This window comes from Cyrtonyx montezumae, unplaced genomic scaffold (genome assembly GCF_038088225.1).
Source record: "Cyrtonyx montezumae isolate F1298 unplaced genomic scaffold, pur_monq_1.0 scaffold_3, whole genome shotgun sequence".
Lineage (NCBI taxonomy): Eukaryota > Metazoa > Chordata > Aves > Galliformes > Odontophoridae > Cyrtonyx > Cyrtonyx montezumae.
This window is the reverse complement of record NW_027072034.1, coordinates 34,296,999-34,322,486: the sequence shown is the minus strand read 5'-3', so window position 1 is coordinate 34,322,486 and position 25,488 is coordinate 34,296,999. Positions and strand designations below refer to the sequence as shown.

The window sequence follows — 25,488 nt, the reverse complement described above, 5'->3', positions numbered from 1 at the left end:
TTTTCACATGTACTTAACTTTTGCAAAATAACTAGGGAGTTTATCTGAGATGTAACATCTCATTTATAGACTATTCTGGGAAAGGAAATGACAGACAGTTCCTACTAGTGGCCTGGAACTTCCAACCTGAACAATAATCCATCCAAAAACAACTCCTCAGTGCTCCAAAGGATGTGGTACTTTCATAAAGCTGGAATTCAGCTTGCCTTTGTGCTTCACAAAAACTACCTAAGTCCCAGAGCTATCACAAGAAGGAGACTGGAAAAAATATGAAAAATGACAGTGCTCTTCCTTACTCTCTGATTTAGTTTTCACAAATAGGCAAAATGATACATCTAACCTGTCATAACATTAACATAACCTCTGACAACTCTTGATAAGACTCCCTTTGTAGGCTTGAAATTCCTGTTCATTTCATCAGAAAAGCCTTCTGCCTCTGTCGTACTTTGTTCTGATGGGTGGAAGGCTCTGGAAGTGGTATTTTATCAAAGAAGATGGATATAACATGAGAACAGTACAGTGTTGATTTCATTTAGGTAAGGGAAAAGCATCAGCCTTTTCTGCAAGTAGAGTTCTGCATTATGCACTGCAGATAAAGGACATTCTATGTAATGTAGCTAGGGTTTGCTACAGCTTCCTGAACAGCCAGGTAAAAACCCCCACTGATTTTAGGGGAGGCTGGATCCACAGCTTTCGATCATGCTTTCAGTTATAAAAAATAAAAACCATCTCAGCCACTGAATAATGGATGCTCTCATTAATTTCCACTCTACAATATCTGCAGTGTAGTACTCAAACATGACTAATGTACAACAAACGATACGTGGCTGCATTACACATCAGTACCTAGCAGTGAATACATTGACATTTCAGCTCCATGACAAAGATGCAGCACATGTTCTCTTTCAAGGCAAATCATTATTTGCCTGCCTTGTTCTTTTGGTGGGTCTTTCTTTCCATTTTTTCTTTTTTTTTTTTTTTTGACTACTGCTTTTCCTCGACAACTTGCATATCTTCTCTTTGGCAATGCTGAGCACTGGCCAATACACTGGAAAACTGAGAATCTGCTTTGTTTTTCCACTTACATTTCAGCAGCCCAAACTGAACGCCAGCTCTGAGCTGACTGCAAAAGCCTCTAGTCCCATGGAGCCTGGCTCTGGCCAACACTGCTGAAGGAGGCACCAGCAGGAAGACCCCATCCTGGAAACCTCACACACACAGAGCTCAGCTGTCCTTCAGCTGGTGCCACTGATTACCACGGGGAAGAGGAAGCAAATAAGCCACATTCCAAAAGAGTGGATGGGATCATCACCATCTCTTTCTCCCTTTTTGAGCCAGGAGGTACAGCAAGGTGTCACTGCTACCCAAAATCTCATTGTAACATTGTGCAGAACTTCTAATACCTGTGAAGTGGTCTTCTCTGACTTGTAGGAGTGGGGCTAACCTCTCTGAAATGCTAATCAGACCTCGCAGTTTGGGAGGAAAGCTTTCTGATGGTGCTATTTTCTGGCTGTACTCTGAAACTAGACAGGGATATAGAGTGCTATGAGCTAAATGATGGGACATGTGGAAAAAGCTGAACAACCACAGAGTCACCGTGGTGTCTCAGGAGTCAGAGAATGAGTCAGAGAGTGAAGTTAATGGAACCAAAGGGAGACATAAATCCTTCTTTAGCCAACACACATCTGGCCTGGACATAGTCTGCCTACAGCAGATTTTAAGAAATACCTTCTTCACATGTTCTTTTTATTCTTTGAAAATATTATGACTTTGCTGTGTATAAGCAGCTTTTCAAATGGCTTCATGTAGAATCCAACGAGCAAAGCCAGAAATCTTTGCTGAGCCCTGCTGCAGCTGGCCTTAAAATACATTTTGCATAATTAGCAAGAAGTAGTCAGCTCGGGACTAGCTTCTCTATTTCCTCTCTGCAATTCCCCTCCCTCCATTCCTCCTACTATTTCTAGAAAACACTTTTCCTTTTACCCCCTGTGTTGTTTCTACCATGACTCCAGCTGCAGACAACTAAAAGGGACTCTTCAGAGCCTTTCAAAACCACTCTTTAATCAGCCAGAACATCTGACTGCTGATTGAAGAAAGTCGTCTATTTGCTTGTACTGGAGTCCTGAAAATATCACCTCAGCAGAATTCCCAACTCGTGCTGGATCACGTGGCCACAATCCCAGTGAAGACTTCACCCTGGTCTCCTGAGGAGTAATGACAGTCACTGTCAGCAAGCAAACTGTTTCTGTATCAGTGTGAGATAATTCCTGTATTTAAATGAAGAGTTTGGGCAGATTTCAGAGAATTGGAGGCTTCCAAGGCCAGGTTGGATGGGGCCTGGGCAGCCTGAGCTGGTGTGGGGGCAGCCCTGCCCATGGCACAGGATGGGGCTGAGTGGGCTTAAGGTCACTTCCAACCTAAACCATTCTGTGATTCTGTGATCTAGATATGTCCATGGTTCCTCAATGAGCATTCTCCCTTAACCTATGCATGTAACCTTCCCAACCTTTACTACAATTTCCCACCTTAAAAAAAAAGGATTCTATTTTAGTGTCTAAATCTGATTGGTTGTGTTTGGAGATTAAATCACGTCTGCAAATTTTGTAAAAAAGAATACAAACTATTTTAGAAGGCTTAATTATTATTGAAAGAAGATTACTAGATGTCAGAATTATGCTGTTAAACAATCATAACTTTATACTAGCAGGACAGGCATTAAAAAAGCAAAACAAATGGACATGCAACTACGTACATACAAGATTGTTTTTGCAGCAGACAGGCAAAAAGTAATATTAATGCCTTGCATTTCTTAGAAGATTACTACATGTAATTGCTTGGCTCTTAATACATTTGGCAGAAGTTACCTGTTCTTCTTCTTCACTGCCTGTTCCAGCTAAACTCAAAGAGCTAAGGTGCTTGTGAGAGTCAGAGAACTGTGGGATGGAATGAGGAAGAGATTCAGTAAAAGATGACAAATGAGATGGATATACTAGCAGAAACCATCTACACAAAGCACACGGATACCGACAACATATGTCTCAGTAGTCTTAAAGATCAGCAAGGATACTGCAAACATAAAGTAAAAGACACGCAGATAAAGAATGACATTATGTATAACAAAACTACCATTTAAAAAGACAAAACAGTCTCCAATTATTTTATGATTCTTTCTTTCTATGACAGAATAGAAAAACATTAAGGAAGAGAGTTCTATTATCAGCACGTTCAAGAAAGAAAACAGATTTTTCAGACTTTTTTATGACTGTCAGCTTTCTATAGTTCCTAAAAAACATCATCTCCATGCACACAAACAATCTCTTTCCCAGTTCTGCATTTTCTGCATTTTCCAGTTCTGTATTTCAACAGGAACAGAGATTTTAAGTAATTGTTTACAGAGAGAAAGCATTTTCTCCCTTCAAATAAGGCATTCCTGAATTGGTTGGAAGTAAAGTAGTGATACATATAGCAAGCCAAATAATTGATTCTGCCTCCCACACATAGGTGAAACAAGTAGTTAAACATTTTTTTTTGTCAATATCAGAACTACTCACTCTCATTGGCGTGCCTGAAGTTAGGATTTCCTGGAACAAAGACATTTCTGGAGGGCTCCTTGGTAATCCATCATCCTCAGAACTCGTCCCAGCATCATCTGTCCTCTTTGTGTGATATCCAAATGGAGGAGGAGGTCCCAGTTTCATAGTAGGCTGGAGTTTCATCTTCAGTATAGCAAAATAAACAGGAACATGTGATCATGATGGAGGTTTACCCAGTATGTTTTCTAGTTCAGATCAGTGGGTTACCTTTACTTTATCTTTGTAACTGAATACTCAAGAGCACAGGACAGCTCATGTTAGAGGTTCTCTTTAGGAGCCAAACAGCCTATTCATTTCACAAATACCTTTTCAGTAGAACCAAGGTATGACACCACTGTCTGATTCATAAGCGCAACATCTGATTAAACTGCAGACAGACGTTACTTACTAATCTAATATTTGACTATAAACATTATAAAAGAAATCAAGCCTGGAAGGACACTGCACTTGCATTTGAAAAAAAGTACGTTGAGCAAATTACCTGTAGAGCTCTAATTCGATCAGAAACATTTTCTTGAGAAAATACTCTTACTGGCCTTGCAGATTCTTGTCCAATTTCAGGGATGAAAATGCTGTCATGAGACAAAGCTCTGCTTCCCATAATGCCCTTGTGGGCCCTAGAATAACATAACAAACAAGTGAAAACACAGACTTCTTTTGCCAGTCCTCTTAACTCAGGTGGTCTTTTGCAGTGGAAGACAGATGTGCACACCACTCATCACATCTGCAGTTCCAAACCTCTCGGTGAACAGAGTCGTTCGGGCGAATCTATGCAGCACTTTTAAAGGACTGCAAAAATTTGCAAGTGTTCATATCTGTTATGTTAACAAACCAAATCAAGGCTAGAGGCAGCTTAACCCCAACAAGTGAGTCAAGTTTTAAGAGAAAGCTACTGCCTCTTCTCTGGAAGCCACCAGCCAGGTGGTATGATGGCACCACAGGCAAGCCCAGCTGCAAAACAAAGGGAGTTCACATAAATCAGCCTCTTCCTGAGGTGGATTCACTCATTGCTATAGCAAGGACATGTCTTGCAAATGACTGACCATTATCCTATGAAAAATAAGCAATGTCTTTCACTATTTAAACACAGTAGAGCATTTACTATGTGTCCCTGTCACACAGGTTATTTAAAAAATATTGCAGGGTGTACAGTTCTCACATAGAATCATTTACATAAATCCTTACAAGATGCTTACAGTGTCCTGTGCTCTATGACAAGATCCTTGAGATTTTCCCTTACAAGTCTTTGGCCATGCTTTTGCAGGGACATTCCTTGTGGTCCCGTGAGAGGAAGCAGAAGAAAGCTTTGTAGGTAGCTTCTCTCATATTCTGATTCCTACTTTTGATGAATGCAGCTTGTAATGTACCTTAAAAATGTTACATGTGGGGGATGAACATCTTGTTTCTTCATGGGAATGGTACGGGAGACATATGGGCAGAAAGCTGGCTGCTAGGAGGTCTCTTGTGATCATTTTCCTCAGCTTAGTTCATAGCTCAACTGAGCAGGGACCAGAAATGTGTGAATATGGCATTTCTTCTTGGAATCCCTTCTTTTAATTTATTTTTTTTTTAATATGACTGCTATGAAATGGCAGAGCAGAATACAGAACTGCTTGGATTAAAGTAACTATCCAGCTAATTGAACAGACTCCCTAGAAAAATAGTTATGTGTATTTTTGGATCCTAGGTACTGTCACAGAGACATTCAGAAACATAAACAAGGCAAAAAGTAACATTTTCCTTGCAATGTCTGCTATAAATACATTTGATAAAACAATTGCAGGAAAAAGTTAATCTGTATGCCTGCTGCAGAAGGAAGGAAAGCCCGCTGTTTCTGCTTAATGCATCAGAGACATTAGAAGAACAATTTATCTGTGTGAAAATGTGATCTCCGCAATGCATCCAAGGTCAGAGAGCTATAGCAATCTGTAAAGTACGTGCCAGTCTGGACTGCAATGGCTGCAATGGCTGTTCAGTGCACCGACATCTTACAGAGACTGCAAGAGCTGCCAGCTAAGCAGCGTTGTTGCATGTGCACCTTTATCCCTGCATGCTGCCCTTGCTCTTTGTAGCACACACATACCTCCCCGATGTATAGTGGAGCTACTCTAGATACCTCCTCAGATTATGAGTGCTCTCATTATGCCTCCTTTCTTTCATAGTATTTCATGGTCCTTATCTAAACAAGTATTAAGAAACAATAATTTTGTAATCCTGCAAAGCAATTCATGGGGACGTGGCAAAAATAGCCTAAGACCATACACACTCAGACATGACCTTGTTGAGCATTGCATGAGGGAGAGAAAATCTCACCATCCATGTCTTAAAAATATGCTGTTGAACAAAAACGGTGTCGCCCACTGTTAGATCTGCTGCTGCCAACCCGGAACTCCTGGGGCTTCAAGCTGGACTACTGCTACTCTTGCCAAAACTGTTACTACTTGTGAGTAATTTTTTTAGGTTGTTTGGCGCTGCCTAGTGGCTGCATCGCACAATGCCGTTTCAAATGGACACGATGGGCTGCCCTTTTCTGTCTCTCCAAACAGCTGGAGCTCCCGGCTGCACTCCATCCACGGACTGAGGTCTCCCTGCCCATGCAGGAACACATCTGAGTTTTGTATCGCGTTTCTCATGGTTAATTTTGGATGAAATACAACAGGCAGCATTTTTGGAAATGAAAGAAGACAGAAGGTGTCCAGATACGGAGACTGGGAGGCATCTTGCCTAACTTCAGACACTAATAGGTACCAGTGTTGGAGCCTGTCATTTCAGGCTCCCACTTACACTCAGTGGGGAGAAATAGCCACTTCTAGAATCTGGTTCATCGGAGTAACTTCAGATATCTACACAAGAATGGTATGAGCTTTTTCTTAGAAATGCTGACTTCTGTCTGCCGATTGTACAAGGCAGCTGGTGACTAATTCAGATGCAGACATTTATCCTTTGGTCAGATGAATCCCAGCTTTGCAGAGGAAAGAATAGCTTTGCAGCCTCCGGTTCCTGCTGATTTCAATAGCAGTCATCCCCTTATCTCTTTCATGCTTTCAAAAACTGGCATAAATGGTTAGGCGTCTACATTTTCTAACAATCCTTAGGAGATACATCATAGAGTATAAGAAAATTCTGACAAAATATAAGCTGAGTACCTAATTCCCTTTTTTTAAGATGAGAATTACAGACTTTTGAAGTGATAACCCAAGGATTATTTATGCTTAAACAAAAGCTTAAATTATTATTTCTTGCTGCACCCCATCCTCTTCATTACTGAAAACAGCAACTGTTTGAGTGTGCAGTATTCTGGACAAGAAAAGGAGGTAATTTAGGATATCTTTAATTTACAGATCTCATAGCAGCAATGCATTTTTTTTACCAGCCACAGTCCAAAGACTTACTCATGTTCATCTTCAGAATCATAACTAGCATGCATGTCACGTGAGGCCGACACATCACTTGTTGACTGGAATAGCTTCAGGTTGCTGCTCCCTGAAGAAGTTTCTTTCCTTTTCTTTTTACCAAAAAACTTCTTGAAAGATTTGAACTTTGATTTCTTCTTTCCTAAGTGAAGAAACATAAAGAAGATGCAACCAGCAGCATTTGCAGGCTTTCAGAAAAATAATAATTCCCATATAATTTCTTCATAAGTGGATTTTTTCCTGGAAGAGGAAACACAGTCTGCTCTCGCATTAATGTCTTTCAAGACTATACCGATAGCATGAAATTACTATTATCTGAGAGAATGGATTGCAGTGTTTATGACATAAAAATAACCTACAGTGTAGGATCTTTCCTAATAGAGTTTCTACTTGCCTCTTGAGATAATTAGACTGTGAAGAAAAACTTTGGTATTAACAGCCTAGTATACAGAGAATAAATTACAACTTGGAAACACACTGCCTTTGTTCAGCAAGCAAAATAGTGATGATAAGGACAATGTTGTTACTGAAAGCAATTTAAATGTAGAAATGACTTACTTAGGTGAAATGTGCAGTATCGGGAGGCTAATGCTTTTACAATGTCAGTTGTATAATACATTTGAGAATGTTTTGAATGCTAATTGTAAGACTCAATGGATCGCAAAGCATTAAAACAGAAATCAAGCAATAATCTTCAAAGACAGTGATATTCTGCTCAATGTGGAAAGACCTGAATCAGGATCAGCTCCTAGACTCATGAAGAATTTAGTGTTTTGCACAAGACAGCCCAACAACTAGCACCTGTCCGGTGTAGACTGGAATGACAGCATTGGAAAGCATCCCTACCAGTGTTTCAGTTACTGTTGGATCTCACTGGGTAAAAAAGTTAACTGTCACAAGATGCTACAAAAATCTTACTTCAAGCCTCAAGAAACATCAAAACTGCCACAGGTCTCAAAGGTAGAAGGAGAGAGAGGCAGAATCTGTTCTCTAAATGAATACATTCACTTTTGTGACAGAGCTAAGGTACTGAAGCTTAAGAAGTTACAGCTCTTTTTGTCCTTTGAGGAAGGGAGCAGTTCTACCTGAGCTGTCTTCTCCATATCCTTCAGTCTCTCGCACCTTAAGGTCCATTGTCCTTGAGGAACTCATGTGACAGTCACTAAAGGAGAGAGAAAAAAATGTCAGTTATATCAACAGAATAAAAATACTTCAACAGACACACAGGCAAGATATGAAAACATGAAGATGTAAAAACAGAATGAAGCTTTTTAGGCTATGGTAATAATAATTCCCGTGGAATTATTTCCAACTAATAAGGTGATGACACAATACAGCCCAGTTAATCAACTCACTCCTTCTTAATGAAAACTGAGTGTAATGAAATCCTTGAATGCTTCTGAATGTGTGCATCAGAGGTTTGCTTCTCTGAGTCTCCTTCTCTGCTCCTATTCAGCACCACAGACATAACGTCTTTGTGATTATCACAGCATTTGGGTAACACATTCAAGTAACCTTTGTAAAGATCTGCATGTATATTCAGTTTTTATTTAACTTGAAGTATCCTATGGATTCTAGTTTTAATTCTTTTTTATGTAATTTTTGAAAAGTTAATTGTTCTTTTTACTCCTTTATTCATGCAGACAAAAGTACAAGTAAAAATAATACATTTTCTTTGTTCTTTGCTTTTTGGAAGCAAAATACCATGTTCCTCATTAAGGTTCCTAAATTAAAAAATACTTCCAAACTGTCCTGAGCATGACGGTACAATATCTGTAATCTCAAAATCATTTCCAGAGGAGCAGTCAGTTTGTGCTTTCTTTTCTCTATCTGGAAAACCATGATTTCATGGTTGAGTCAGTATAAGTCATGGATGCCATTCACTAGAGGGTGACCTAAATACCATAGAGGAACTCCTTGGGTTGCACTGGTGACAGACACTCATGCCAGAACCCAGACTGGAGCATGAGTATACCACAGCTATTCTGATCCCCTGAAATAAGAGCAGGCTTAAGTAATGAGGCTCATAAATTTAGAGAGTTAAATGGAAATGAAATATTTATTACTGGAGCCTAAACCATGACACGTTGCCTGAAACACTGGTTAGAGCTCGATCCAGGTTGTGATGGACAGCCATGTGATGACACCAGCAAAGCCACCACTGCTGCCCAGCAGTTCTGCCACTTCACTTCCCCCAGCAGCTGGACGAGCACCTTCATCATCAAAAAAGCCCTTCCACATATCATATCACATCATGGTATCTTATTGCATCATATTTTTATATTTTAATATATAAATAGGGTGTCATAACTCATCCCCAGCTGTATTCACTGCATCCACCCACAGCCAGCTGAGGGTCTACTATTTTTATCTGTTTACACATTACACTCCATCAATTCTGTGCAGCTAAGTCACCAGGTGATGAAAACCTCTGCAATGGAAATGCTGCTTTGAGCAGAGGCATGTTTCTTCTGACATAATTAAAGCAATTAATATAATTTCTGATGCTCTAGAAATGTGTTGTGATCCCATCTCATTTGCAGCCAATTTCACAGAATGTTTTGAGTTGGAAAGGACCTTAAAGATCATTCAGTTACAACTCCCTGCTGTGGGTGTCTAATCTTCCATTAGACCAGGTTGCTCAAATCTCCATCCAACCTGGCCTTGAATGCCTCCAAGAATGGGGCATCGACAATTTCTCTGAGCAGCAATTTTCTACAGAATAAAAAAGGATTTTAAAAAGTGAATTCTACCATCAGGTTGGTAAAGATCTGTGTGAATGACTTCTGGCATTCAAGGTTGTGAAGAGCATTTCCATTGCGCCCACCAAACCATTTGAGGACAGCCACATGTGATAAGGGGTGTGACAAACATCTCTCCTTCCTGAGGAGAAGCAGCAAGACACTGAATCCTGGTGATTCCTCTTTTTGCCAGCCATCTGTCTAGATGCAAGGTCCTTGCTCTACTCCTGACTTCCTGTGGCCACTCTTCAAGTCTGCAATACTTTTGCAATTTTAACGTTATTTTAAGAATCAGCATACCTTTCCAAAAGCATCCTGAGCCTGAAGAAGGCAGCCCAGTTTATCTCTGCTCCTGTAGCAGGGTGCTGAAGACACCTCTGGCAAGGGAGTGCTACAACAGCGGTGCGTGAGGAGCGAGGCCAGGCCAGGTCCCATACCCACTATTCCCAGTGTCATCCCTGACCTGCTTCCAGGGGTTACCTGGGGGATGACCTGACTGCTTTGCTGCAGGTGGCTGGGGCTCAGGCTTGCAGTTTCAAAGGAAAGCTTACAGTCTAAATCCAGAGCTTGCACTTGGATGCAGCTCTACCAGGCCTATGTTAGTTCATCAAAGGGGCATGATGTTCAAGGAGCAGCAGGCTGGGAGCTCTCACGGCCGTTGCTATGTTGTGAAAACACGCTGTCTGTAACACAGATGGCGAGGTGCGGCGACACACCGATGACTGAATGTCACACTTGGGAGGAGTTTTATGGCTGCTGTAACCAAGGAGAGATTTGTTTGCACCAGGAGATGAAAGGGCATCCTCTTTGCTAACCTTTGTTGGAGAGCTAAGCAAATCGCAGAGGGACTGGAACTGAAAAAGATGGCAAAATGCTTGGCAAAGGACACAGCACATGCAGTCACCAAGCCTGTTTGCTTGACCATTTATCCTAGGATGTGGGCAGGGTGGGATTTGGATGGCTAAGCTGTCGCTTGAAAGCTGACAGATCATTTTAGCCAACCTTGATTTCAAGTAAATGCTTGTGCTGAGACTTAGTCATATGCTTAAGTGTTTGCTGAGTTGCAGTTTACTCCCAGCTCAGCATCTCACCCAGCCTAGTGCCAGGCAGACAGTCAAAATTGATGATGACATTTTTATTGGCATGGGGAAAGTTGCTTTCCTTTCCAAGCCCTTCCTTTCTTTTCCAAATATATGAACTCAAGAGAGCTGTTCTACATGTACTTCCTTTGTTGTTTACCTCCAGCAGAAGTTATTTTAACACATCTTTAGGTAGATTTTCAGTCTTTCAAGTTTTTTCCTCAGTGTCCAAAACAAACTCTCATGCACTGCATGAGATATTCGGTTAAAAGATGACACTTAAGAAAAGAAAAAAGAAAAAAACAAGAGGCCAGAGTTCCACGAGTACAATAATACCTGCCTGTCACTTCCCTGACATAAACAGGGATTTGCTTAATCGGGAGCTAAACGTTATCTTCTTCAAAGCTTTGCTTAAAATCTAAGACATGTAAGTTTAATAGCTGTTCAACAAATTGCTGCCAGAAGCACCCACAAGCACCAGAGTGCACATGCATTCAGATCCCAGGCTGTTCCAGGGAACAGTACCACTGAGCCTTCTCGCTTCAGCTTCTCCAAGCCTTGCTGAGCTTCAAGGACTAAGTTAAGTCATACTCTGGTCTAAAAACTCAGTGGGATCCACATCCTACAGGAACATGTTGCTTTGCTTCTTCTGTCTTAGCAAGGGCAAGATTTACCACGCTACCGGCAGTTGTACTTTTCCTTTCTTCTTTTTTTGTTTTTTGTTTTTTTTTCCCTTCAGGAAGCAGAACCCAGTGTTATCAATTTATTATGAGATATTATGAGGCCAATATGTCTGATGATAAACTGCTAAATATTACCCAAGCCTATAATAGTATTTTTTCTACATTAGACATTTCCCAGCAGATATTGTTTTTCCATTTCCTTCTTCCTTCCTGTGCTTTTTTATTATGAGCTAAGATGCAGGAAACACAGCTCAGAGTGAGTACAAAGAATATAGAAGGAACATGGCATGGCAACCCTACCCCTCCCAAATGTCAATGCATTCCAAGTGAGTATCAGAAAAAAGAAGAAGAAAAAAAAGTGCAGCTGAAATGAATGGCAGCAATTTCAACCTTTTATTCCTGTGAGTGCAAAAACATTTGCTTTCTAGCAGGTCAAGCTCTTTTAAGAATCTGGATTTGGGAATATCATTTCACATGAGGAGACATGCCTTTCTCTCTCTCTGGTATTGTGATAAGCACTAAAATCCTTACTGGTTTTACATGGCCCTGTGGATTTAAGAAAGAAAATGCAAGAAGTCAGGGGATATAAAGAAAAAAACAAATGTTCAGAAAAACTGCCCTACCTGAGCCAGCAGTCAACAGAAAGGCTGTATTTTGAGGACACTTCACAATGGAGCATGGGAGAAGGATAAGTGGGCAATGAGCTTGTGATGGGGAGGTGTCCACAATTATCAGTGTGCCTCACTGCTCAGACCTTTTCCTGCTTATAATAGAGACCCCCACTTCAAGCTCTCAAATGACCTTCAGTGCTCCCAAGCTATAAGGTTTCCACCTACCCCAAGATAAATCTCTTACCACATGCCCAATTATAAAATCATTTGCAGAGTCATTCATCACCCTGATGTTATTGGGAGAAAACTCTTCTCCCTTCCCCAGGTCCCTCTCCAACAGAGCAGGTGCAAGAAGCACAGATCACTGCTGCACATGAGCCAGCATATGCACATCAGCACACATATTGGGAGCATCCTCACAAGTAAGATGCAGGTCCCTGGAAATCCAATTAGTTTGTACAAAAACATCCAAAAAACACACAGAAAGTGAAATCAAATCAAATGAACAAATGCACCTGAGACCACACTTGCATGCACGTGGCTATCCCAGGAGCTTTGTTTTGTCAGGTCTCCCAAGCACTCTCACTGTGACTGAAAGGCCACTTTCCTTTTCTACCACATCAGCACCTATATGGGGTCTGTTCATATTCCTATTCCTTTTTTTTTTTCTGAATGTGTGATATACTAGAAATAATTTAGACAGAGAAGACCTGTATTTTTCTAAGAAAACTACACTGTTTTCCTCTATGTTACCTACATAAATACTGAAGACAAACTAAATTCCAAACCAAGATGAAAAACAGCCTGTCAGTTTTTATATAAAATCTTGCTTTATGTTTTCAGGGTTGAGCAGATGATTATCTCCTTCCACTTTACTCAAAGGTCTTGCATCAGTGCATGAAAAATAATCACACTGCAACGTCTCTGACTTCATGTGTTTTCTGCTTTTTTTTTTTAATAGTTTAGTGAGAGTCCATGGGGACAGTGGCTTCAAAAATACAGTATTCTCACAAGTGGTTTCCTGCCCCGAAAGATGACCATTTGTCAGTCTGTTACCCATCTTTATTAATATCACAATGACACCTTCCCCATCCTTTTTTAATCTGCACTATCGGTTAATAAAATTCTCACTTTCTGGGCATGTGACTGACATTTCCTCCGGCTACTGCTACTCTCTTAGCATTCTCTCATGTTATTAGAAAACATGTGTAGCACCCATCACAGTGATGTGCTGACAGCCTGTGTGCCATTCCCAATGAATGCAAGGCTGGCCCTGGTAAACTTTGCTTCTGCCAGTGTCCAGGGGGAGCCCCATCCTGACACAAAGCTAATGCCTTTTTCCTAACAACTCTGCCTTTTAGGGATCTTCCCATCGTCTCCTTGCCACTGTCAAAACGAACAGAGCTGTGAGTGATTTCTCTTTTCTCAGAAGTGAGATATTTTGAGTAGTTGCACCAACATACAATCTTCCAGAGCTGCTCCTTGTGCCAACGCTTGCTATTCACAGACCCACAGGATATCCTGGGTTGGAAAGGACCCAGAAGGATCACTGAGTCTGGCTCCACGTAGGACCACCCAAAATCCAAACCCTACATCCTACACCCTCTGCTCCCTGTGAGAGCTGCAGCCGCCATCAGGCCTCCCCTCAGCTCCTCTGCTCTGCGCTGAGCACACCTCAGCTGCTCCTCACACATCTTCCCCTCTAGACCTCTCACCATCTTTATAGCTCTCCCTTGGAGAAAGAAGTGCCATTCTCTCATAGTTTTGTGTCCTTCTATTGTGCTCCAGTGCTGCAGGAGGTGGAGGACTGCAAGCGTCGACAGAAGCAGCACCTGTGTGTATGGCTACTGACATCCCGCTGTCACCCTGCACCACCCCTTTTCCTTGCACTACTCCCATCTATCACTCAAATTCCTGTTGCACAGTATGTGAACATACAGTGGTGAACAATGTCCCTGTGGTCACTGCCTAGGGAGTCAGCAAGGAGCCTCCAGTGCAGTCCTCTGCTAAAAGGCAGAGGGGTGACGAGACACAGGTCACTACATGGGAACTGCACCCTGAACATCTGCAGGGTGGGACCTGCCATGACCCACAGGTCAGACTTCACAGGCTATGACAGAAAAAAAAGAAGTGGTTCTTGCTGCTTTCACTTCTGTTGAGCAGTACGTGGTTACATACCCAGGCCTAACTCATCTCTAGTGCATTTGTCACTATTATTTGCTATGGACCCTGCACACTCTCAGTCAGGATGCTCACCAAGCCTTCCGTGCTCTCTGCCAGCAGCACATTCCATTCTCTATTACAAACGCCGCATTCCCAAGGGATGTGGGGAAAAGTCCTGCTATTCCTACCTGTTTGTTTTTCAAGAATTGATAGACCTGCCTTCTCTCCCCTTTTCTAAATGAAGGCAAGAGGCAAAGGACAAACAGCATATAAAACAAGCTTTCCATCCACGCAGCTTCTGAAGAACAAGCTTTTTGCTTTTTAAGATAAGTGTGCTGTAACAACACCCAGCAGCCTAGGAGAAAGGAAGCATGATGGCTTGGCCTGATTTCCTAGCAAAACAAATACACTGTACCCCTGAAAGGTGGAAGGCAGCTCTTCTTCCCTAAAGGGCCTCATAACTCAGGGTAAAACCTTATCAAAGGTCATCTTTTGTCCACAGGTAGAACCTTAGCCTGCATGCTTTCGTTAAACAAATGTTAAAATACCAAACACAAAAGCAAACTGAACATCCATATAAAATAATTAAAAATGAAAAAAAAAATGTTGGCAAAAGAATAAAATAAAACCATGGTGAAATGCATTTTGCCTCCATAAAACCACCTTCCTTCTGCCTTTCAGTGGAAGCTTTGCATTTTTTGTGCTTTAACGGAGGGCCCAGGAAAGCTATTCTACCAATACAGAAAGCATTAACAGAACAGTCAGAGCAATAAAAGCACACTGAGATTCCATCTTCTTCCTAAGCATACAGAGTAATGGAAGCACGAATATTTCTTTTAGTTTTTACTTTTTCACAAAGACATGAGACCTCCCCCACCAGCTCCCTGCAAAGACACTGCTGCTGCTGCTAAGAGAGCAGCTAGACACACGGCCACAGTCTGTCAGCTACAGAAGCACAATCTGCATTTTGAACTTCAGTGTGCACACAAAGCACTTTGGCTAATAACTTTCTGAAGGAGTTCATCTTTTTTGCACATTAACAGACTAATGTCACTAAAAGTTAAGGGCAGGTAAGGCATTAAAAATTCACCATGCCTCTCCTTGGAAAGCAATAGAAAAGAAAGTAAAGTGACTTGCTTTAGTTAGAACAAAATTACATTTGATTCTACATGTCGCAGTTGCAATTATTCTTCAATTCAGCACTGGGAACGTTCCTGAAGCTATTTCACAAAAATAATTACACAAAGTCACTTGGTATTCAGAGTGCATATCAAAATCAACGTTGTTATAAGGTCTCCATGGGTTTAGGTTTGGTGAAACAGAACGGGGCTTTCAGTGATCCTCCCTGTGCTCTTTGGAACCACAAATGCAATAAATTGACTATACACACACGCATGCATATTTTGTGGCAAAGAAAGAATAAGACTCACCTGGAAGCACAGCAAGCCCTGAGGAACCTGCACTTTTACACCTGCAACCCCATCAATTAGGCTAATGTAAGTGTGCACTTGTAGAGAACGAAGGTTAATGGGAGCTTCAGATGCTGACAGCCTTTAGTGCAACCCAGAATGAGATCCTTATTCGGCTTCATTGGCTATTCAGAACAAAACTCAGTGGGCCAAGTCACCCAGACAAAGGCATCAATTGCAACGGCTCACATTAGATCTGAATGTGGCCCAATTTTCATCCATTCTGCACCCACCTATAATGCGTTGACTGTTTACTCCTGGCGACGTGAAGCGTGATGCAGCCAATGCTTTTATTCCAACCCTCCTATTAAGTTTCCTTAAAAGTTAAGGACAAGTCTTTTCAAATGACGTGTTCAGCTGAACACAGAATATTATACTCCAAGCCTACTTGCAAATCTTTTGCCACGAACACAATGAAAAACAGTCAGGTTTGGCCAAACACAAATATAAGGAAAATACGCACAAAACAAAGAGAACAAGATGCACTTTACTTGGTTTCTCCAGAACTCCTGTGCTGGAAAAATGAAATATATACTGTAATCATCCACGCAACACATGCAAAGCACCTTTAACACTGAATACTTAGAGCAGAGAAAAAAGAAGTAGGGAATGTAAAGAGAATGAATACCTTAAGGGAAGTGTTAGCCCTTCCAGGCAGAGACACCTCAGCCAATCACCTGAGATTAGCCAGAATATAAGCTGACTGCTGTCCATGAGAGGTGCCAGGGGGCCCTGAGGTTCAGCATTCCCCAGTGTCACACACACTACAGCCACCCACACTGCTCCAACTGAGTAGCTGCAGTCATGCTCTAACCTGGAGTCACCTCGGATGCAGCGGTAGAAAGCAGCCATGCCTCCAAGCCAACAAACAGTCACTGTCCTGGGTCATCCTAGCTCCAAGGAGCAGCAGGGATGGAGCCAGGTCCGATGAGTGGGCACTGCGAGGCAGTGGGGAAGGGGAGCATCCTCCTCTGCTTTGCCACTCTGCAGGTCCCTGGTTGCAGGCTCTGAGGCCAGTTTCCTCCCCAGGGTTCAACCATCCAAGGGGGATGGCCACTGTTAGCTTGACCTTGATCCTCTGAAACTTCCCCAGGCAACAATGCTGACATATTTCAGCAATAACTGCTACCTTGTAAACACATTCCACATTCCTGTTTTGCCAAACCCCGCAGGCCAAATGCAAAGCTAACTGGCTGCATGAAGCTCTTTCTGAAGAGGTACACACGATGGGCTTTAGCTGGAGATGACCTAATTGAGTCTCTTTGTCTCTCCTTCTAATTTAGTCCTGCTTGGCTTTCAAGTCGATAATCATTTTCCTAAGCCGAGACGGGAAAAAGAAGAACCATAGTCAACTCCTCTCTCCTGCACCCTGAGCAACTTTCAAACCACTTTTAGATAAAAAAGGAGCAAGATTTTAATGTGCAGTCACAACAATATGTGACAACCTTTGGGGTCCAGGTATGAGTCTGTTTAAGTCAGAAAGCCTAAGCAAAGCTGTTTCTTAGGTGAGCAGGCTGGAGGGCTGCTTTCTGACCCCATCAAAGCGAACAACACTGCTGAGTCCTTTCATCTTTCCTCAGAACTCTCCTTCACAGTTTAAAAGAAAAGTCACAATCAGAATTTCAGAAATGGAAGAGTCCTAATTTTTACCATTTATTCTCTCACTACATGTACTTGCAAACTTTTCATTCCTATTATCCATTCAGGTCACGTCTGTTATTTTGTGTTTGAAACAGAGGAGCTATTTTCCTGCAGTTCTCCTGTCCCTGTGTCCTTGCAGGTCTATGCTCTGTGCTTCAAAACAAAGATATGAGCAAATGGAAATTAGTGCAACCTGCTCAGATTCTATTTTCCCCTTTGCTCCTTCCCTGCAGCAATAACATCCATGAAAGCAAAAGATCTCGCCAGTCACTCTGCACGTTTCACCTCCCACTGCCACTTCAGACTTGCTGGCTTTTGGAAGTCAATACCCTGGTGGAGTTTACTGCTACCTTGTTGGAAATCCAGACCCGAGTCTCTGGCGTCCTACACCACCTGCACCAGTCCTTGCACGGGGAAATAGAAAGCACTTGCACGTGCCACTTTGTCCAGGACAAGTGACAGGAAGCATGAGCTCAGGATACTCTGAAGAATACATGCAGAAATTTTAAATGCAGAATAAGATGAGTAGAGGAGATTGGAGAAAATATGAGAAAGGAGGGCACTGAAGAGCACAAACCTTCCCCGACAGCGTTTATAACAAGCCAGGGACACAATCACTAGGAGGGCTCCTGTTTCTTATCTATCCAGAGCAGCAGAAAAAATATGCTACCAGTCACAGTGTCACGCTGATTGTGTGTCCTCTCTCATCTGCAAGATAAATGGATGCAGCCCTGACAGCGCTTTCATCTTAACTCAGCACTGGAGGACAGGTGATAAACATCGGTACACAATGCTCCCACTCCTTAGGTTTTATTTCCTAAGAAAACAAAGCCTATGTGACTGCACTGTCTATCTTGCTCCCTTTCTCCCCCTCCTTCCCCACCACTTCTGAAGCCATTGGGCCTCTACAGCTGGGCTGGCAGCAGAAGGCTGGGGCACTCTGGGTGCAACAAAGCAAGAAGGGAGGGGACAGACAAATGAAAGCACTAAGAGCAGCGCAGCAGGGGAGCATTACTATCCCAAGTACCCTTGGAGGGTACCCCAGGGACCACTGGTGGGGAATGCACTGGGAGAAATATCTCCCTTTTCCCACATCACCCATTTGCCACCAGTCTCTTCTCACTGCTGTTGAGTTAGAAGATTCCTTTGCCACAGAGCTCCCGTGTGCTCATTTGCTCTTGGCTGCATGTCCCTCTAGGAATGGAGATAAGAAGACGCTTGAGAAATGAACAGATCTACATCTCCTAACTGGGAGGAGATGCCTCTCTGCTGAGGACAACAAGAACCTAGAGTTACCCAGATGCTCACAGGCAGGTGCTCTGCATTCCCATCCCTGCTGCCCTACTCGTGTCAAGGGAGAAACAAAGACCACACAGGAACCTGAAGATGCTGTTTACAATGGGCAAAACAAAACAAAAATTTGGGAATTTGTCCTGTTTGTCCAAGCTCCTTTCCCTGAATACCTGAGTGTTTCACTTCAATACTCAAAGCACAATGAGATGCAGTTTAATTTACGGCTATGACAATATTATTATGATTAATTTAACATGCGCAGGCACTTAACTAAAGCTGGGAAATATCTGTCAGTAATTCAAACATTTCCTGTCTGTGATTCAGCAGATATAAGTAAGCTGCAGAAATCCAACATGACATGAAGAGCTCTCATCCACCAGCACCTTACACGTGACGGTCCAGTACTTGATTTCTGCCTGACTTAAATGAGCACAATTGATCATACTGCAGCATTCACAAAATAAAAAGCACTAGTATTCGTGTGTCAGAAAACCTAACTTCACACTGTGCTCTTCCTGACACAGGAATGGGAGCAGAGAGGCACACAACCTCCCTGCAGAGAACTTCTGAACGGTCCCAGCACTGATCCTTTAGGCAGGTCCAAAGTCAGAGAGCAAAAGGTTGGCACAGCCATGATGGGGAGGTAAGCATTCAACAAAGCCTTTCTCCTATCCAGTAATTTATATATATTAGTCATCAATTGTTTTATCCACTAAGGTTCTTTAACGCTGCTTCTGCAAGACGTGAAATGACCAGATACATTCTGCCTGTGAGCCCCCTTCCACTCCAGGGGCTCCACTCATTTCCTTGTCCCTTTCAGTTTTCACATGCAGAGTAGTCCCCTGAGCAACAGCAGGCTTAAGTACACTGAAATCTTTGATCTCCGCATAGGTGTGTCAGGATAAAACTTGGGCACACAGTCTCGGAGGGGACCTCCTGAGCGTTCAGTCCCCTGCTGTTGCTGGCAAACACTTCATGTAATCCTTTCACAGGCTGATTAAAGTCTCCTTTGAAAGTAATTTGGTTTTTCCCATTCCTTTGACTGAAATTCTATTCTGGAAATTTGTAGCTGATGATTAGAACTCCCTGTTTAAATGGCTGCTCTATAGCTATTTACTGTAGTGCCAGAGCTATCCTTAGTTTGAGGCACTTTTGTCTCTTGCCAGGGGTATTTAGAGAAGATGTTCATCTCCCCTTTCAGTTCTTCAGTTGCCAGCAAGCCTTGCACAGGTTGGTGGACGGGTATCAGCGAGGAAAACATTCACTTTCCACCTCTGGTCTGTTCTTTACTGCAGAGCCCAGCACATCTCCTATGTTTACTATCAAGAAATACTGCCTAGTGCAAGGTTGATGTCCCAGTAATGTTTCCAGACCAGGTTATTCCATATGTCCAGGCACCCAGACTTCTGCTGCTGGCTGCTGCTACAAGACCAAATCCAGATTCTTGTTAAACTGTGAAGTGCTGCCATGTGCTCCCTTGGATGGACTCCCAAGTCCTGGACATCTATGTATCTGCAAGAGGGCCTCCAGTGTAGGTGTAGCAGGAAAATATTTAGCCTTTTACATCCAGCTGGCAAATGCACTAGTTCAAGCTCAAGGAAAATCTGACCATGTTTGCTTAGAGGCCTCCTTCCTTTTAACTTTTTTCCTACAGACATTGTAAAAGTAGTTGTGAGTCAGGGAATTAGGTGTCTAACAGCTCTTTTCCCACCTCTGACAGAAGACTGCTACTAAGAGGATGCTGCAAGGCTTTGAGAACAAAAGAAAGCAGGGAGTGCTGGGTAGCTTAACTTCTCTGGTCCCACGCTGTCCTCTGAGGGTGTTGCTTTACTGCGCAGCCAGATCAAAGCGATTGACAAGGCTTCTGCTGTTGTCTCCTGAAAATTGTTGATCTTGAGAAAGGCACAATTAAATGAAATGTGAAGCTCAAACAGATATTTCCCCTCTCTATCCTATATCACCTGAACAGACAGTAGTGTGAAGTTACACACTTAGGAGATGCTTTTGTAATCAAGAACATCCTGAACTGCAGAAAGATCCTGCATTGGTATGGGTTTCCTCTCTCTTCTTGAATGCACATACAGAGCTAGTCCTAGGGATGCATGTATAAGCTTTCCCATACGTATGACATGGACAAAAAGCTTGAGATACAAATCAGACATTTACACATCAGAAAAACAGCCACTGTATCAGTACGCAATGTGAGACTGGCAATTGTTTTTCTGAATACTAAGCATGGAAAATATCAATTGAAACTGTGGTTACTCAGTCTCTCTGAAGAAATCAGGTCCTGAGTGCCCTACAGCCAGTGCTCAAACTAAATAACTAAGTATTAGAGATAATTAAAAATACACCTTCAGGTTTTTTTTCACATCCCTTTTCAGAATGGCCCACTACAGCCTCTTGTGCAAATAAATCTGCAAACGTGCTTACAGTGTGTCTACCCAAGACATGTTCATGTCATACCCAAGACATGTTACAGTGTGTCTACCCAAGACATGATCTGAGGCTGATGCCACCTGGCAGGCCTCTGCTCACGTTAACTGGGGCCACACCAAAGCCCACTGCTGAAGGGCTGGAGCGCACTGTTTACAGACTGCTGAAAAAGGCACGTTAAATAGCTTGCAGGCACCTGGAGACATTTATTTCCACATTTTTCAAAGTATGAAAACTGTGTTTCTTGTGAGAAATGGTCCTTCAGAAAACTCTCATGCCACCCCTTTGCCAGCACCCAATATAAATATTCCCTGGTGTAAATCACACAATCATCAGTGTTTATGAGTAAAAAAGGGAGCCTACAGCACACAGAGGAGTATTTCTATTGGTCCAAAAATTCTTTTAGAATGGCACTTCACTTCTATTTTTGCATTTGTCAAAGGGTTTCTTCTTGTAATCTACAAAAGAAAAAGAAATGAGGAACAAATCCCACCGTGCTAGCAAACACAGGAAACACTTGCCAGACTCTGCAAATCAGAAGATATTGCTGCTTTCTATTTCTAAAAGTGCTACGAGGAGCCAGTTCCAACAAAAGTGTGGCAACTGATAACTCTTGACCACTGACACGTTTTTCATTAGCTCATTTTACAAACGTCCAGAGAAGTGTAAAGGTTGGTTGCAGCACTTTACAAGCAGATGCCACAAGGAACTAGGGAAGACAGTTCATCTTTCCACTTGACTTTTTTATGTACCATCTGCTGAAACTTTAATCAGTACAAAGACAGGTCAACACTTGCACGACAGAATGTTGTGCGTCTGTGTAACCAAGAAACGCACTGCACCTGTACAAAAACAAGCTTTCAGGCAACTCAAACATGAACTTCAGCTGCTTACCTGCATCTGTTCCTGTTTTGTCAAACTCAACGTAACACAAAAGGCTACCGTTGCTTCAAGTGGGGTCTGTCACCTTGCCAAGTGGTAGCAAACACAACAGAGGTGCTCTAAAGTTTGCACAGAGGCTCCTGTACAGCCTAGATTCCATTCAACTTAGGAAATGCTAGCTACATCTCGTTAGTTACCCACCACTGGGCTCTGCTCTGCCTTCCCAAAGCTCGAGTGATCAACACGGCTCTGGCCCCTTCACCAAGCAATCCCTGCATCTGGTGCAGAATGAGTCAGTGGCAGGAGAAAGCACCAGTATCCCCCAGTTGCTAGGGAACAAGCAGGGAGATCCTGACCTGAATTCCTAGCGCAGGCTGATGTTGCTCTGGGAGCTTCGCTGGGTCCTTTCCTGAAAAGGCAGGGATGTGCTGACAAGTTGCTCCCAGGTTTGCAGAGACTGCTGGGCAGCACCACACAGGGCAATGGGACGGGAGCTGAGCTACTTCTACCACACAAAGACACTTGTGAAAATGGGGAGCACGAGTGCAAACAGCAAGGGTATATTTTCTATCTTCTGCCTCAATTAAGCTTGAAAGTTTTTAATATAGAAATAAGATCTTGGTATCTCAACTCCTGTCATTAGAGGGAGTTTGCACACGGCCTCAACGTTAACAAATGCAGCAACAGAATAATGAATGCAGAAAACTAAGAAATTAAGGTTATCCCAGGCACCTGTGCTACAAAGTATACTGTACAGATGAACTCATAACTGAGAAAATGGAAGAGAAGCATGTCAGAAGTGGTCAAGATGACACAAGAAATCTGCCTTTTCTGACCCTTCAAATATTTCACGTTACTGCCGTGTCAGTGCATTAATTACTCTACTTAGCTTGCGGCCTCCTCAGAATGCATTTTCTAAAAGATAAAAAGAGCTGAAATAGACCTGAAGAACTAAAGGACCTTTAGGTCCCTTGGTTTGGAAATAGCTGACCCCAGTTACCCTTTATGGGCAAAGAAAATAATGAGTCCTCAGATGCAGCATGAGATGCCTTGCGCAGAACGGATTATCAGAAAAAAGTGCCTGTTTGCTTTTTGCTGAATCCGTGCTCTGAGCAGCAAGGATGAGGAAGCAATGCTGAGCGCTTCCCCTGATGGCTGGAGACAACCAGGGAGAGTGAGGAAGACAAGGGGTATTGCTGCAGAAGCAATTTCTCCAATTCCAGCCGAATACTTTCCCATCACATTTGTGTATATTGCCCTACAAGAGTGGCTCCCTCCTTGCTGCAGTGGTGCCAGCACCAGCTTGGAGCTGGGCTTGATGCAGCCCAGGTTACAGCTGGCCTTTGGGCTCCCAAGATCTAAAGCCCCAGATCCATAAGGTTTCTAACAGGTAAACCTACACAGCAGCCAGTGACCCCACGGGAAGAAGTGCTTTTAAAGATGGGTCTCAGGCAGAGGAAGAACGGCCGGTTATACTTGCAGAAGTTCAGCTATGACCTTAAAAGGAATTTTTCCACAACTGGCTCTAACACATCTGTTTTAAACAAAACAAAGATTTAATGGAAGGGTAACACACACACAAGTGCCTTTGCAGAAATGCCAGACAATCTCAATGGCACACCTAATGTCAGTATTTCATGTATGTAGTGTACCCCCAGAAAGACCCACCTGATGCAGCCAGAACAGCCCCATTCAGTGGTCCAACGAAGCTGTGCTCAGCACAGGTCAGGCAATGGCCTCTTAGCTATGCTTGAAGGCTCTCTCTCCCTCGTAAAAGTGTGTGTTTACCCAGAGAATTGGCCCATTCCTGCAGTAATTACAGCAGCCCAAAAGCAGATGAGTATTATGGTGCTTCAGATACCTTTCTAAACAAGAGCCAAAGCCCATCACACTGATAGGAAAATTACAGGTTTTTTTTGTTCACTTCCCTTCTCTCATCTTTTTGCAGAAATAGGAAGAGCTCAGTGTTTAGTCTCATCTCAAAAGCACGGCCATTTCCAAACATATTCATGGATGTCACGACCCAGGCAGCAGCAAAACTGAATTAATCCAGATTTTAAAGAGTCACATTAAAAAATCATTGCAGATAACCAAGCAGCATTTGGAAGGAATAAACTGAAAACTCAAGCTTGCCTGCTGCTAAGGAAAAGCTGAGCATGTAACAGAGTACTGAGGGTAAGCCAGAAATTATGGGTCTGAGCAATGAAACTGTATTTTAACTAGTACAGGTGTTCTGAAACGATTTTATTTACGAAAGGCAATCCTAAAGATACCATCATCAGAAGGCAGAACAATGAAGAAAACCTACCCACAGAAACATCTGTATACCAGATAGCACTAGCTTCTTTTCTTTTTTTATTAGGTTCATTTTCTACAAACCACATGGAGAGGATTTCTCTGCACTTTTTTCCTACAAATTCTTCCAAGTTGCCTTTAAATTCAGTGGCACAACAAGGTGATGTGAAACAGCAGAAATCAGAGGAAATGGAGAAAACTTGGCAAAATAAAGGGTGCAGCAAATATAAGCTTTCAGTACTAAGGCTGTCACAGAATGACAGAATTGTAGGGGTTGGAAGGGACCTCTAGAGATCATTGAGTCCAACCCCCTGCCAAAGCAGCTCCCTAGCCCAGGTTGCACAGGTAGGCCTTGAACGTCTCCAGTGAAGAAGACTCCACTCTCTGCAGCCTGTGCCAATGCTCCGTCAATAGAAGCAAAGATAAATTTCAAGATACAAGTATGAAAGATTTCAAAAGAAACAGAGAAGTGCTCAACTTGAAGGAAAGCGGGTAAAAGAAAGCCTTTCAGGGGGCAAGTTTTTCAGATTTGAAACTGCCATATGGGTGGAGAGCAAAGGGAGAGACCTGGTGATGAAGGCAGTGTTTCAGGTAAGGGCTTTGTCATTGCCACTATGGGCAAAGTTGCTGACTGTTGCAAGGCCATTCATTTTTCAGCTATTTTCAAGCACAACTAAAATTCTGAGAAGACTCAAGGGAAATTTTACATTTCTACTGGTTGGAAAAGGTGAATGGTATGCGGAGCAGAATAACAGGCAATAAGACAGCAAAAATTGCCAATAGTAAAGCAGCTCTGTGTAAGAGCTAGCAAAAGGCTGCAGACAAGAACAATGCTGCTGAAAAAGCTGGCTGAAGTGTGAGCCCACGCTGGCCACGTTGTCTCCCTCCAGACTGAACAGCACAAATGGGCAAGCAGCAAAATGACTCTGGATGGGGTGCAGATAAGCTCCCCTGTACTGTTAAAAACAGCCAGTCAGATTTTCCCTCTTGTCTCAGCCACTGTAATTCCACAGGCTTCATTTTATGCCAGCTGAAGATGTGACCAAATGTGCTGTGTCAGAGGAAGGAAGCTGTTCCTCCTACCTGCTGCACTTTGCCTGCAGGCTGGCTTCAGCAAGGCACTTGTCTTCTCCAGGGGAAAGTGCTCAGTGAAAGGTTTGATCTCCTTGGTGAATACAGAAGGATGCTA

At 42.7% G+C, this 25,488-nt stretch overlaps 1 protein-coding gene across 4 annotated transcripts in view; it reads right to left on the bottom strand.

Annotated features, from left to right (window-relative positions):
• CRACDL (CRACD like) overlaps nucleotides 1-25,488 on the bottom strand; it is a 60,156-nt gene that overhangs the window by 18,642 nt on the left and 16,026 nt on the right. For 3 of the 4 annotated variants that reach the window (XM_065741163.1, XM_065741162.1, XM_065741164.1), the window contains exons 2-6: nucleotides 8,092-8,168; nucleotides 6,986-7,148; nucleotides 4,075-4,210; nucleotides 3,552-3,716; nucleotides 2,865-2,933 (exon numbers count right to left, since the gene is read on the bottom strand). In XM_065741163.1, coding sequence (XP_065597235.1) covers nucleotides 2,865-2,933; nucleotides 3,552-3,716; nucleotides 4,075-4,210; nucleotides 6,986-7,148; nucleotides 8,092-8,158 — 600 coding nt within the window. In that variant the 5' untranslated portion in view covers nucleotides 8,159-8,168. The remainder of the gene's footprint in view (nucleotides 1-2,864; nucleotides 2,934-3,551; nucleotides 3,717-4,074; nucleotides 4,211-6,985; nucleotides 7,149-8,091; nucleotides 8,169-25,488) is intronic. The other variant, XM_065741166.1, reaches the window with a different exon arrangement.